Source organism: Antrostomus carolinensis, unplaced genomic scaffold (genome assembly GCF_000700745.2).
Source record: "Antrostomus carolinensis isolate BGI_N321 unplaced genomic scaffold, ASM70074v2 scaffold7357, whole genome shotgun sequence".
Taxonomy (NCBI): domain Eukaryota; kingdom Metazoa; phylum Chordata; class Aves; order Caprimulgiformes; family Caprimulgidae; genus Antrostomus; species Antrostomus carolinensis.
This window is the reverse complement of record NW_010326567.1, coordinates 15,459-29,950: the sequence shown is the minus strand read 5'-3', so window position 1 is coordinate 29,950 and position 14,492 is coordinate 15,459. Positions and strand designations below refer to the sequence as shown.

At 43.6% G+C, this 14,492-nt stretch overlaps 2 protein-coding genes across 2 annotated transcripts; both read left to right on the top strand.

Moving 5' to 3' along the window:
* The first annotated feature begins 4,188 nt into the window (after positions 1-4,188).
* Positions 4,189-4,605, top strand: LOC104527796 (late histone H2A.L3). Its single transcript, XM_010171606.1, has one exon. The coding sequence runs from the start codon at positions 4,189-4,191 to the stop codon at positions 4,603-4,605; it is 417 nt and encodes a 138-aa protein (XP_010169908.1).
* Positions 4,606-8,134: 3,529 nt separating this feature from the next.
* Positions 8,135-8,548, top strand: LOC104527795 (histone H2A-beta, sperm). Its single transcript, XM_010171605.1, has one exon. It carries the CDS (start codon positions 8,135-8,137, stop codon positions 8,546-8,548), a length of 414 nt encoding a protein of 137 aa, XP_010169907.1.
* Positions 8,549-14,492: the final 5,944 nt, after the last annotated feature.

Here is a 14,492-nt window from a genome sequence, read left to right as displayed (position 1 = left end):
CCCGCCAGCCCCCAGCTGCCTCTGGAGGCGTTTTGGACAGAGGGTGTTCACCCAAGTCATGGACTTACCCCGATGGGGCCGTATTGGGCTGTGGCCCTGCTGAAAGCCCATCTCAGGAGGGCTTTAACCCAAGCACCCTTCGCCTGGAGAGATTCCCCTACCCTCTCCTTATACCCCCCAAACCAACATCAGCTCGGAAACAACACAGGATGTAAGTCATGGAGGGCAGAGGAATTCCTGCCCAGCTTCCAGGTGACAGAGCCTCATGGCCGGCACAACCTGGGAAACCTTTCCTTGTCCACGCACCGTTCCCTCACCGTCCGAGCTCCGCCAGCTCTACAGGGCAGCTCTGCTCTTGCTTCGCCCACTTTATCATTGTTTTAGCAACACAGCGAGGGATATGAAATCACGTCGCCTAAAAGCAGCCAGCTAAACGCACCCTGGAAAAGAGTTACGCACTGGAGAGCAAAACAAGGAATTTAGTATCAGATTGAAAAACATGTAACATTCTGAAACTCCTGTTTCAGAAGTTAAATAGAAAGAGTGAGCTACTTCCTAGCACCTTCCAGCACTCCTTTCTCACCTGTGGAGCAATCAGGCAGGAAGAGGAAGTGCATATTCTGTGGGTCAGCCCTGCTGAAATGAGTTCACGGGCACCCTTGCAGTGTGGTGGCAGAGCTGTGAGCCCCGATCCCTCCTGCCCAGCCCCAGGTGGCTTGTCTTTGTTGGATGGTGTGGCCCTGTACAGCACAGTGGGGAAGCAGCGTGGCCATGAGATGTGGGATCCCAACTGGGCAGTGTGCTGAGCTGGGCACGGCCTCAGGTCCTCACGCTCGCCAGCCAGCGTCCTGGACCTACCATAAACCTGAACACATAAACCAAACTGGGCACCATCACAGAAACACCCCAAATAAATTGTCAGCCATAGGGAACACTTCCCTAGGAGGATCCAAATAGTGCTGGTGAGTTTTGGGGCTCTTCTCTACCTGGAGTTTTCTCTGCAACTCTTCCCTTTCCTCTCTCTGAGTCTCTTTCTGACAGTTTGCATTTCATATCCTGCTTTATTTCTCCCCTTGCTTCTCCTCTCATTTTTCTTTCCCTTTTCTGTTAAAAAAGAAAATAAAATAATCAAACCTATATTACACACACAGAATCACAGAATGTTAGGGATTATTACCTATTCTTTCAGACATAATTATCAGTACTTCAAATATTGTTAGGATTGGGTCATAGCCAATTAGCATTACAATAAATTTATATTTAGATAGTTACTTCTATTTTATTTTTGAGTCTGTATTAAAGCATCACTCAGCAAACACTGAGGAGTGGGTCAAGTGTGGTGACCCCAATCCACTTGAGAGCAACACCCTATTACCTAAAAATGGGCACCTCTGCCCTTTCAAAGAACTGAGTAGACCTTGTGCTTTCTTCTCAAAGACACGCAGCAGAGAAGGGGGAAGAGGTCTGCTCCCACCTCCCCCTCCTTTTATGCTCTAGCCCGATGGTCAGGACACTTGCCCAGAAAGGGGGAGCCCAGCTCTTAAGTGCCCAGAAAAACGCCTCCACACAACTTACCAGCAGGCCACAAGAGTGTATTTGTCCTGGGTGTGTGGAGAAATGACTGTGTCTCTGCCCCACCAAGCGCTTGCAATGGAAATTCAGAACCCCCGTTATAACACATTATAACATCATGGACACCCCATTAACACCTACGTATCCTGAAGCGTGCAGGGGAACTTACTCTGTGCTAAGTCTGGTTTACTGAAGGGAAGGCACAGCCACCTTTTCCGCCTCTGAATTAGGAGAAATTGATAGCTGCACTTCGAGAGGAAAACAGTACTTATGGGGAGTATTTGATGAATGAGTGGAAGGTGCCCCATACCCATCTCCCAGGGCTCTGAGGTGGAGGAAGACTCAACCTCACACAGTTTGGACTAAATGTTCATCCTTGTGGGAAGAGTAGCTGGCTGAGTGATAGATGGAGCCACAAATATAGGTGATGTGAGAACTTTAAGTCAGAAAGTAAAAGGCTATGAAGCCTTCCAGCAGGGCAGCATGGGAGCTAAAGTTTTTGGGATCATAATTTTGGAGTCTTCTGCAAGTGCTCGAAAGTCTTTTGGCTCTGATCTGCAGTTAGTACTCAGCATGCAGAACCAAAAGCTTAGCTCTCTGTGCTAGTTTTACTGTACAAATGTTTTGTCAGAGCCTGGGCTTTCAGGAGGACCTGCTTGTTTAATAGTCATCTTTTGTGAATTAAATGCCATTCACACCCACGGCTCTTGCATGTTGCTGGTTGGAACCTATTTTGAGCACCAAAAACAAACACAGAAAGAGCACGAGCAGAGAGTGTGCACTCATTTTTTAAAAGGTGCTCAAAAATACTCGTTTTCACTAGGTGAGATTTTTGCCCAGGTGAATCGAGAGAAACTAGCTAAGGACCCTTGGCACCAGAACCACTCTGTTCCCACAGTAAACCCTGAGCCCTGTCTGGGGCAGAGAGTTACCAGAAGAGGGGGCAGAAGCCCAAATCTTAGGAGCAGCCTCATCACATCACTTGGTGGGGCTCAGACACAATGTGAATGAAGCATAACTCTCTCTGCCCAGGACACACATAAATCAATACACGGTTTCCCCCCTCCCAGCCAGCTAAAAATACATCATATTTATAAAGCACATTTCCCCTGTGTACTTTTTTTTTTGGAAAGAAAGGACTGTTTTTACACATGGTGGAGAGACAGAAATACTCCAGCCAGAGTGGGTGACAGCTGGCAGCATCACAATGAGATTGAAATAAAGCTGTATCTTAGTCTGGGAGACAGCCTGGCTTTTCTCCCACCCACCTCCCTGAGAGAATTTGCTTCTGGGAATCTAAAACGTATTTTTTCATTTTCCCCCAAATCAGGGGTTAGAAGGAAGATGAACCACATGTGAGAATGACTCATTAATTGTCCAGGTGATCCAGAGAAAAAGTTGCTAATAAAAAGGTTCTGCCCCAAGAGTAGAGGGAATGATGTTGTGGGGCTTGTTTGCCTTTGAGTGCAGGCTGTAGCAAAGCACAGACTAGACCAAAATAAGAATTTTTGAAGGTAATGGGTTGTATTTTTTACTTATAGTACATGGTTAAAGATTTGGGGTTATTGTAGACTTTGTGCTATTTTTTAAGTTAGTAGCACAGTATGTCTGTAATGTGAGTAATCAGAATATGAAAATTATTGTCTGGTAGTAGAGATAAGGAGTCATGGCTTGGTTTGCTTGCATTTTATTATGGGCTGGGATTTTTTTCTTCTTCCCTTGCAAATCTTATTCTGATTTTTCTTAAATATTTAAATCTCTATAAAAACTACACAAAAACCCCATGTTAATCTAGTGGTGGATGTTCTTGTATATTGCAAACAGCTGTGCTGTAAGCTGTCCTATTTACTTATAGATTAGAAACTTTATTGAAGTGAGTATTTCTGCCACTCTAACTGGACTGAATTTCCTTATTCTTGAGTAAATAGACAGTAATTTCTATTCTTCAGTCTGCAGTGTGCTGTCCAAGTCAATTTTTCCTTTTCCTGGTGCAGAATACCTCCAGTACTCTCATAGGAGCCAGAAAATATCCCTTGGGGAATTCATTTAGAATGTTGTATGCAAGCCTCTGGGGGTATAAGATGCTGTGGGCTTTAGGAATTTTTCAATTGTGAAATTTAAAATGAAAGAAAGATCTAACTTGATAATGGAAGAAGTTAGAATACAGATTCCCTTGGAGGAAGAGGCAGGCTTGGCTTCAAGTTAGATCTGAGGTAACTGTTATGGTGTTCAAGAAAACCTTATTGAAGAAGACCAACTGTGCCTCAATCCCAAATACATTCTAAGGAGCAGGGAAAAGCCTCCTTTCTTTTGAGCTTCTTGTATCTACTTCAATAAGCCTTTCTTGACAGGTTATCAGACCGCTCTGGTTTTATGAGGCCTCTCTCCTAAAAGGTGGGCTGTAAAAGGGTAGTAGTAGTTAAAATCTTAGGTCTGCCATTAATGAACTGTGGTGTGTGGTGCTCTCTTTCCTCAAGAAAAGAACAAGATTTCTTCTTGATGCAGAAGAGCAGAAAGTGTAACTCTCTTTGTCTCTTCTTGCTATCAGTTGGCTGTAGCCCAAGCACCCAGGTAATTTGAAGATCTCCAACCCTTTGTGTCTCCTCACACTTCAGAATGTCTGGACGTGGAAAGAAACCCGCAGGGGCTGGCAAATCTGGAGCTCCACTGAAAACCAAATCAGCCAAGGCTGGTCTGCAGTTCCCCGTGGGCCGTGTCTACAGGTTCCTTAAAAGAGGGAACTATGCTGACAGGATTGGTCCTGGTGCTGCCATCTACATGGCTGCGGTGCTGGAGTACCTGAGCGCCGAGATCCTGGAGCTGGCAGGGAATGCTGCACAGGAAAACAAGAAATCCAGGATCCTGCCCAGGCACATCCAGCTGGCTGTGAGAAATGATGATGAACTGAGCAAGCTCTTCTCCTCTGTGACCATTGCTCAAGGAGGAGTTATGCCAAATATCCATTCCGAGCTCCTTCCCAAGAAAACTGTCAGAGATGCTGTTCCTTCTCAGGAGCAAGGTGGTAGCCAGTGAAATGTGCTTTTCCTGGTCTGATCTGTGCACTTATGGATGATGGGACTCAGTAGCACTAATTTGTATGTGTTTGCTTCTTTGTTAAGTACCTTTCCTGCTAATTTTAATGCATTTTTAAAGCTTGTAATAAAGTTCCTAGAACGCAACACTGTTCTTTCTTTTCTCAGCTCCCCTTCTAGGGATGGAGGAACACAGCAAATTTTTTTTTAAAAAAAAAAAAAGCCTAGCATACCATGTAAATAACTTCTTTAAAAGTCAAGTACAAGTTACTTTTGAAAACATGTTACAGGTAACTGTTATGGAGCAGGGAAAGGAACTGAGATGCACGCTGCCATTTATGCTTATGAGAGCTTTTCCTCCGTCACAGATCCACAGTGCAGTTAGTTCAATGCCTCAGAGGTTGAAAGTCTTATTGCCTGTAAAGCCGTAGTGAACAACTCTCTCTCTTTAGACTGCAACATGACACTAAACTTCTATCCCCTCCATCTTGTCATAATAACCATAGGTAGCTTATATAAAAATTTGGTGCAGTATTTGTGCTGTTTGTAGAAGTGACTGGCCCTTATCTCACAGACTTCATAACATCTCACACAGAGAAAGCTGGTTAGGACCAGCTTCCTAAACTGTAGCATCAGCTTTTTCTTAGAAAAAATGATCTGCCTGTCCTATGGAGTTTGATCCAGCTCCTTTGTCCCCTCAAGGTTTGAGGGTGTCAGCCTACTGGCCAGGTTTTATGAGGCTGGCAGATGTCAGAGTGGTATGTAGTTGAGTTACTGACTCACTCCAAGCTGTGCTTACATAGAACTGGGAAGAGAGGATATCTGATTGAGAGGACACTGTGATTTCAGGGTGGTGGGCAGCTGGAGGAGTCACTGTATGCTCCCTGGTTTTCAGGAGTAATTTATTGAGATCTTAGCTGGCCTGCAATTAACCCGGTGAAGTGAGAAAAATGGAGGATGCTGTAGCAATGTGAAGTAAAAATGTCTGAGAGTACATACAGTGCATGCAGTGAGGATGTGTTATATGTAACTAGCCTTGTGCTGGGTGTTTACACTTGTAAATGGAGAAAAAAAAAACACTTTAAAGGCAGTACATGAGAAATGAACACATGAAACAAATTATTTCTGCTATTTGACCATGTCAAGGGAAAGCAGGTTTGGGAATGATTGTTTCTTTGGGCCAAGCAAGTAATGGTAGAAATGGTTTGCAGTAATGGTAGAAAACTCAAGAAAGGTATGAATTTTGTGCAGTTTTAAGCATGGTGCTTACAGCATCCTTTGCTAATTTGGAGAACTGTCAGTCATCATGCTGCTCCAGGATGCAAGCTGCTCCTGTGAGCCTGCTCTGCACCACACCAAACAGACCCTGCAAGACACGGCTGGTGCTCAAGTACCTTCTGGAAATGCCTCCACCTGTCATTTTCTGTATGACAAAGGACACTGTGTGAGCTGTGTGGCCCTACCTCTACTTACACACAAATATAGAGTTTGCAGTAAAGTACTGGTCCAATTCAGAAGTCGATTTTTAAAGTATTTATTTGATCAAGAACAATGTTGTTTACTTTCTTCTAGCCAATAGTTCAACTCATTTGTAAATTAACCAGATAGTGTAGTGATCTGAAAACTCACCCCTCTGGCTTCATAGTAGCAGAGGGTAGAGGTCTCCTAACCCAGCTGCTCAACAAAAGTTTCTGTTGGGCCAAGGCTCAACTTTCCAGCACTTGTGTGTTGAAGAAAAAAAAACATTCAGCTATCACCACCTCCTAGAAAGGACATATCATGCCTTGCAACACAGCTATGCATAACTTTGGAAAAAACTGGACTGTGTGACAGGTGGGGACAAGACATGAGAGAGAACCCAATGTCAGAGATCCGGAGCTTTCGCAGGCTCTGCAGCATGGTCACAAAGCCGCTTGGCCACTGCTGGCAGCACAAAGAACAGTGCTACAGGTTGCTGGGTTTAATTCTTGATGACTGCAGAAAGGTGAGATGTGTCCCCTTTCAGCTGTAATATATTAACTGCCAATCAGAGACACTGCGGTTCTCTGAGGCAGTAAATATAAGGCTTGTTTCCAGAGAAAATCAGCTACCAAAGTGCTAAGCAGCTCTACAAGGAGTAGTGACAAATTCTCATGCTCTCAGGGACTGAACTGAGTTGCTCTTGTGCTGGGACTGTGATTGTTTTTTTATTTTGAGTGGTTGAATCACTGCTCACCCAGGTGGCATTAAATGATTCAGGAGCTGGTAATTATATGGCTACCAGTGTGGAGTTTAAAAGGGGGCAGCTCTTGCCAGAAGTTGTGGTTTGGGTGATTTGGGTAGTGGTGTTGTTGGAAAAGAGGCTAATTATTTTTTCAGGTGAGAGTTTGTTTTAAGAAATAACACTATGCTTTCTTTGTGTTAGATAAGCTCCTGAGTGAAATAATGGTGTTCTAAGTTCTGTATTTGGTATAAGGCTGCTTAAGGGGGCTTTTAATTTTTTTTTTAATTTATTTACTTGTGTAGGCTATTTTTAGAAGCTTATCTTCCTAAGGCCCACAAAAATCTCCTAAAAGAACTTTTTATTGTATTTTTAAGCATTTAAATTTGAAATCTGATTTCCCAGCATCTGGGTAAAACTTCTCATTACTTAAAAACTAATGATTAAAACTTGAGAGCAATTCTATATACAGGAGCAGAATCTTCCTGTTTGTTTTCCAGTTGCTTTGTGTTATGCATTGAAGAGTAATTGGTATTCTTCAATACCAGAGACTTTATGTCAGCAATAAGTGATGGGGCTTGTTAGAATGGGTGCAATACTGTACAAGAAGATGGTACTTCTGCATTTGTAGTAGCATGATGCACAGTGTGCTGAGCAGAGCAATTTCAGTGTCTGATGTAAAACAAAGCTTATCTTCTTCCTGTAAGTCTTGTTCCTGATTGTGGCCTGTTACCTTGCAGCAATAGGTCCCTTCACCTCTGGAAGACAAGATCCATTTGAAGTGATTTCCAGCAGATTAAGTTCTAGTCTGTTGTTCTTACTTCAGACAAAAATATGATTTTCTAGCTCTGGCTCTCACAAGGTCATTGTTGCAGAAACTGCTTAGGTTCTTACTGGGGTAAGTTCAGTGAAGCTTCCCTGCAGGGTTTCTGAACCCTTGTAAGTATCTTGAAGCCAAGCCTAGTTTGCTTAACTTTTCTCCTTGACAGCTGTCCCTTTGATACTGAGACAGAAGACCTTGCTCCCAAATTCCTCCTTACTCTCTTGAAAAATTTTGGAAGTCTAGCAGATGGCTGACCTGCTGCTCTGACTGAGCTTGTACGTGCTTCTTGGCTGGAAACCTATCAGGCTCTCCTAGAGCAGCAGCCTGACCCATCTGCTCCTTTAGACAAAAGTATGAACAACTGGCAAACTTTCTGAGAGGGGAAGGGAATTAGAAAGGCAGGGAAACAAGGAGGAAGAAAGAACTTAAATGCTCAGTTTCTGTGTCTTTTTGTTTTGTTGGGGTTTTTTTTAATTCTTTCTCTTTTTATACTAGATCAATGTTAGAATGTCTGAACGTGGGAAGAAAACTGGAAAGCTCCTCCTTGTGCCAAAGAAAACCAAATCAGCTAAGGCTGGTCTGCAGTTCCCCGTGGGCCGTGTCTACAGGTTCCTTAAAAGAGGGAACTATGCTGACAGGATTGGTCCTGGTGCTGCCATCTACATGGCTGCGGTGCTGGAGTACCTGAGCGCCGAGATCCTGGAGCTGGCAGGGAATGCTGCACAGGAAAACAAGAAATCCAGGATCCTGCCCAGGCACATCCAGCTGGCTGTGAGAAATGATGATGAGCTGAACAAGCTCTTCTCCTCTGTGACCATTGCTCAAGGAGGGGTGTTACCTAATGTTCTTCCTGAGCTCCTTCCTAAGAAGACTGTCTCACTTAAGCCACCCCACAAATGTGTCCAGTCACAGGAGTTCTAGCTGCCACCAGGCTCCTGACCTTTCGGTGTTATTAATGCTGGCTTTCTCCACAGCTCAGATTTTTTCATGCTCGTTGGCATTTTGGGTCTAAATTTGTGTGTGTGTGTGTGCACATGTTTAGAAGCACATTTAGTTGCATGTGTGAAAAGCTGCTGAAGACAGGGTTGCTAGTTAGGTTTCCCTAGCTATGTCCTACAAAAGAAAAAAGTCAACAGACTACTGTGAATAAATAAGTGTGAAAAGGACTTGTGTTCATTTTATTCCCCATTTTTTATTATTCCTTTTATTTTTTTATTATTCCATTTTTGTTGCACAAAACAGAAGATTTTTCTCTGGCAATGCAGTTATCTAAGGACACCTGCTATATGGTCTTTGAAGCTTGTTTCTCCATGTGCATGGCTGGAATCTCTTTATTCAGTATGTGTGGAAGTCTGCCTCATCTGACCACTTCAGCCCTCATCATGGGCACAGGTAACTATTCAGGGTAAGCAGATGCACCTGATAAACTTAAACCAGACTGCTTTATAGTGATGGTAAAGCTGATGAATTATGTTTTCTAACATTTGAGTATGGAGGTAAGGCTGTGCTGTAACTTTAGCATGTTACTGCACACATCTTGCTCCAAAGATGGTGTTGGAATTGTCCTCCAAGTTTCTACATTGTGCAGAATCCAAGGAGTGCAATCCAAGGAGTCTTCTACAGACAATATATAAACCTTGTCAGTGCTTGAGCCTTAAAGATCTTCTAGAAACTCTTCTTAAGAATGAATACAAATGTAATTTCTACCTCTCTAGTACTGAGAATCTCCTTAGCTGCTTAGAGGCTTGTTCCATTAGGATCCAGATCAAGGAAACCTGTGAGATACAATGCAATTCAGGACCTTCTAAAACTCTTGTATTTTACCTATGCAGCTTGAAAGGCTACTTAAGCACTATTAGATCTGCACTCTGGGTTGCAGTTTTGGTGGACACACACTAGTATTAATCTGTTTGCTATGCTGCAGAAGTTTTGCTTAACAGCTTCACCAGCAGGATGCACTCAAACTTAAGAGCTTTATAAGTGCATTTTTAGGTGTTTGAATTATCCTCTTCATAGCACAGAGCAGGAAGGCCCTAGTGTCCACCACCTTCAGATATATTAATCCAGCCAGGTAAAAAGACTATTTAGAGAACTGCCTCAAGACTGATCTTACTAGCCCAAGGTTTGGGAGCCTTTGTTTCCCATATCTGCCCCATAGTAATCCATATTATCCTGCTGCTTTCTCTAGTGTAACTCAAATATTTCTCTGGTTTTCTGGTCTGAGAATTGGGACCTTTTGAAGAATGGGCTGTGGAGAGTTCACCTCTTTTTATAGGCAGGCTAGGGAATTTAAATGAAGGGCAAGAAGCCAGGAATGAGGTATTATGGAACTGCAGCGAGAAGCTTTTCTGTATGTGAGACCTCTCGCATGTGTGTAAGCTGCAAACACCTACTAGAGGCTGTGCTATGAGAAAGCAAAGAGAGGAGAGTGTTGGTATCTGGTCAGCACCAGTATAACTGGCTGCTGTAGGTACTGGAGATAAGTGATTTATAGTGTGAGTAGCAGACAATTATTGTTTTGAAGGCAGACATAAGATCAGCCATTGCTGTCTATGTAAACATGGCAACTTTTGGCTAGAGATCTGGAGGGTGAAATGGTGCTGAAGTGCTGACCCGCACCATAAACCAAACCTTCCAAGCTGCTGTCTTGGAAAGCAAGAGTAGCTCCTTAGGGGGCTGCTGCTTGTTTTTCTACAGCAGTTTCAATCAACACTGACCATATGAGCACATCTGAAATAAAAAGAGTCCCCTGTTTCCCCATCAGGCTGACAGTTATGTTTTGTGCTGTGTTGGCTCAGAGGCTTGCTCCTGGCCTGTCCATGCCAGTTGCCCACAGCATGGGTGCTGTGCAGCAGCCCAGGCTTTTGCAGCTCCTGCCACGCGGCTCCATTCCTTCTGCTGTGCCAACACAGCAGCTTACAGCACCTGCTGTGACACAGGCTGCTGCTGGGCTTGTGTGTTAAAGCAAAAATCCTACCAAAGTACTTGTGCATGCCTTTCACAGTGCTGCTGGCACAACACAAGGGTTTGCCTAGGGGCAGGAAGAAGAAACTAAGGGTGGGATGGTGGCTAGGGCTGCTGAGGCAGAGATTGCCTCCAATGCCCCCATGGTGTGGGCTGTGACTGTGAATCCCTATGGGAATTTCAAATGTATCTGCCTGGAATGAAGCTGTATCACAGCAGGTACATGACTTGAGGTGACCCATGGAACAGGAGGTTTCAGCAAACTCCTATGCTTATAGAAAAGTTACCAAAAATAGCAAAATTAATTAACCTTTCCCCAAGTCTCTGCTCTTCTGCAGCAGAAGCAAAGCTTGACCCTTAAGGGATTGTCCCCCATCTTGAGGAGCTGTATGGCCTGGGCTGGGACAAGCTGGTCAAGAGGTGCTACTGCTGTCCAGGGTACAGGACTCAGCCTGAGACTCAGTCAAAGGGGAAAATAGACATCGGGGTGGTACTGGTTGGTTTCACTGTTTTTGTTGCCAAATAACTAATTTAATAAATCTTATCTTAAACACATCTAGCTTTACCAGAAAGCTGATGTAGGTTTGAGGATGACTGCAGGGTTGTTGGCAAGCTCAAGGTGTCATGTTACTCCAAAAGCAGCAACCTTGGGAAGATGTCTATCACGGCTGAGTGCCCAATACATGCTCTGGGGTCTACAGCTCACATCTGCTAAACTGCAAGGAGGGGAGAGGCACCATCTTCAGCAATGGCTCCCCTAACTTTCTTCACAGAAGTCAACAGATGAGAACAAACTGGAGGAATACTGGAATGGGGCACTGACAGGTCTAGGGAGAGCCACAGGGGAAGAGCATCTCTGGAGTCCGCAGGAGTCCCAGCTGCCATCATACAGCTCTGCTCTGTCTTTAGTAATTAGAGCTGACCTACAGACGTACTGCTTCCTGAAATATGCCTTGCTGTGGCTCTCCTGCTCTCTGTGCTCTACTACAGCTTTTCTTTGGCACTTCTAAATGTAGAACCACCAGTACAGTCATTCCTACTTTTTTTGTGAAGTCTCAAGATAATTGAAAAGATAACACTCGACATTAAGATATTAATTTTGGGGAACTCAAAAATTCTCCTAATTCTATGTCTCTCCTGCAGCTGTGAAGCCTATTTTGTCTTTGTTTTGAAGATACATATGCTTACAACATTATGCATACTTCAATGGGGTACTTTTAATCTTTGATTTTAAAAATGTGTTGTCCATTTAAATACACAATAAAACGTATATTCAGTCTTCTTGTGTATCCTCAGCCCTGTTTATTACTAGGTTGTGCACTACTCTACCCCAAGTAAGTATCCTGATAATATGTGAAGCACATGGCTTGTGAAGGCTATTCTGGAAGCTGGGTCAGACTCTGCTCCTGTTTCCACCACTGTTGCCAGCTTCACTGGTTTTTTCAGTCTCTCTTCCTCAGCTCTCCTTGCTGTCACAACTTGCGTACTTCCTTGACTTCAGGGGGCAGATTGCTTATTAACTAGTTAATGTTCATTGACTATTTTAAGCCTGTTGAGTGTTAGAACTACTGGAAATTATTGTTTTGTTTATACAAGCAGCTCATTAGACTCCCAAACAAGGGTTTCTATGAAGAGAGTGTGTGGGAGAGAATGGCACAACCATTTCCAGCATTGTGATGGAAGTGTATTCTTTACAGCTTGCTCCAAATATCTGTGTGGCTTTCTTTGCAGTGCTATGTGTAGCATCTGTGAGAATATTTTTTTTTTTTCCACCAGCATCATTGTGGGGTTTCTTAATCATTCTACCCTGAGAAAGACAAGTTCACTTAAAATCAGCTAGTAACCATTTTAACATTTATTATGCCTGCAACAACATGGTAACTGGGCGGAGTCGTCAGTGATGCTCTTAGAAATGTGTAACCAACGAACCAGCAAAACATGCAAGCTGACCCTGCGCTCTGATCTCCCTTGGAAGCAGGGAGTGCGGGATGTGGTCACTAGGCTGAGTTAGATCTTGAATGCATTTGTCAAAGTGGCAGACCAGAAAGAGCATTCACTGCATAAACTTGCTAGCGGCATCCTTTGCCAGAAGGCAAGCTCTGTAACTGCCAAACTAAGGAAGGTGCACATATGTTCTCAAAGACAGCCTGGTCTGGGTGTACCTCTCTTCTTCCAAAACACCACAATTTAGGTGTCTTTCTATGTATTCCCCTGGTCCAGGAGCTTTTCATTAAGCTACTTACGGCTCAACTTGGCTGCTATACTTTTTTCAGACTTGCTGTCAGCCCAAGTCATTAGCAAGCTCCGTTGCTAACAGCCTGCCCTTGAGCTGTGTTATCCCAGCACCTTGCTTTGCACCGCATGTTGAATCTAGGGCTCTGAATTGCCACCAAGGACTCATGGTAAGTGGAAGTACCACGCAGAGCCAGAGCAGCAACAGGAAGAGGGAGCTTGACTCTGTTACTCAGTGGTTAGGTAAATCAACAAGGACACTGACGTTTCTTTTTTCCTTTTTTTTTCCAGTGTCTAGTCCAGATGTGATCTCAGACCATAAGTACACTTCTAGGTATCATGCCGTGTAATAATAAAAGGCAGAGTCAACAGGCCTACCGCATAATGCAGAGCACAGGAGAAGTGCAAGTTAGTAAGCTGAAAATAGCTGTTCTTCATCTAGATCAGAGGAAAAACTTGGCACTTTGTCCTTATAGCATTGCACTGAATCCAGGGCACTGGTTAAGATGGAATTAGTGACACAGAGGAACAAAGAGTAAGGGGCTGTCTCAAGCCGTCACAGCACCTGGCTGACTTTTTCTTTTAAAACTCAGATATACATTATGGTGGTTCCACTCGGCTAACAGCCAAACACAGCCGCTCACTCACTCTCCCTCCCTAGGCAACAGGGGAGAGAATTGGAGGGATAAGGGTAATAAGACTCTTGGGTTGAGATAAAAACAATTTAATAATTGAAATAAAATAAAACTTAAAATAATAATGATAATAACAGTAATAATAGAATATGCAAATGAGTGATGCACAGTGCAATTGCTCACTGCTCGCCAACTGATGCTCAGCGTGTCCCCAGCTAGCGATCCTGGAGCAGAGACAGTCCTGAAATCAAAACCACAATCCCAGAAGAGTGAGCCTGAACGATCCCCAAGAGAATCCCCAGCTTTCCAGTCAACCCTCATTAATATACTGAACATGACATTATATGATATGGAATATCTCATTGGCATATCCAAATGCCAATTTGGGGTTTTTCTAATCACTATGCTTCCCCCCCTAGTCCATTGTACTTGAAGACAGCAAAAAACCAAGTCCTTGGACTTCCAGCAACAACTAAAAACGTTAGTATGTTGTCAACATTCTTCTCTTAACAAATCCCACACTGAAACCAAAACACATCACTCTCTAGCTATTAAGAAGTAAATTAACTCTATCCTAGTGGAACCAGAGCACAGGTGAGTCTTTCAGACATTCCCACAAGACAGTGAAGATTGCTGCTTGAACTAGGAAACAGATTTTTTTATTAGCGTCTCTGTTAATTCAGACATCACACAGCTGCTTGATGAGGCTTAAATAATATTTTGCTAGCTGAATTCACCAAGGAGGGTACTTGCTGCTGTAAGGGACCTCAAACATAGCCCATGCATCTGTTGGGGAAACATTATGCATCTGTCACATATCCTGGTCCCTCTCCCTTCCCAGGTTTTACCATCCTTACTTATTTCAGATTTACTTTTCCCTCATTGATCTCTCCTATCAGGGTCATTGTAACTGAAGTGCTGAGCAGTAGGCCTTGAACCAAAGCTGACCTCTAGATGAATCTCACAACCAAATGTTATATAACCGGCTCATTAGTGAAAATATGCATGCTTGCTAGCAAAATATGCAGTACAGA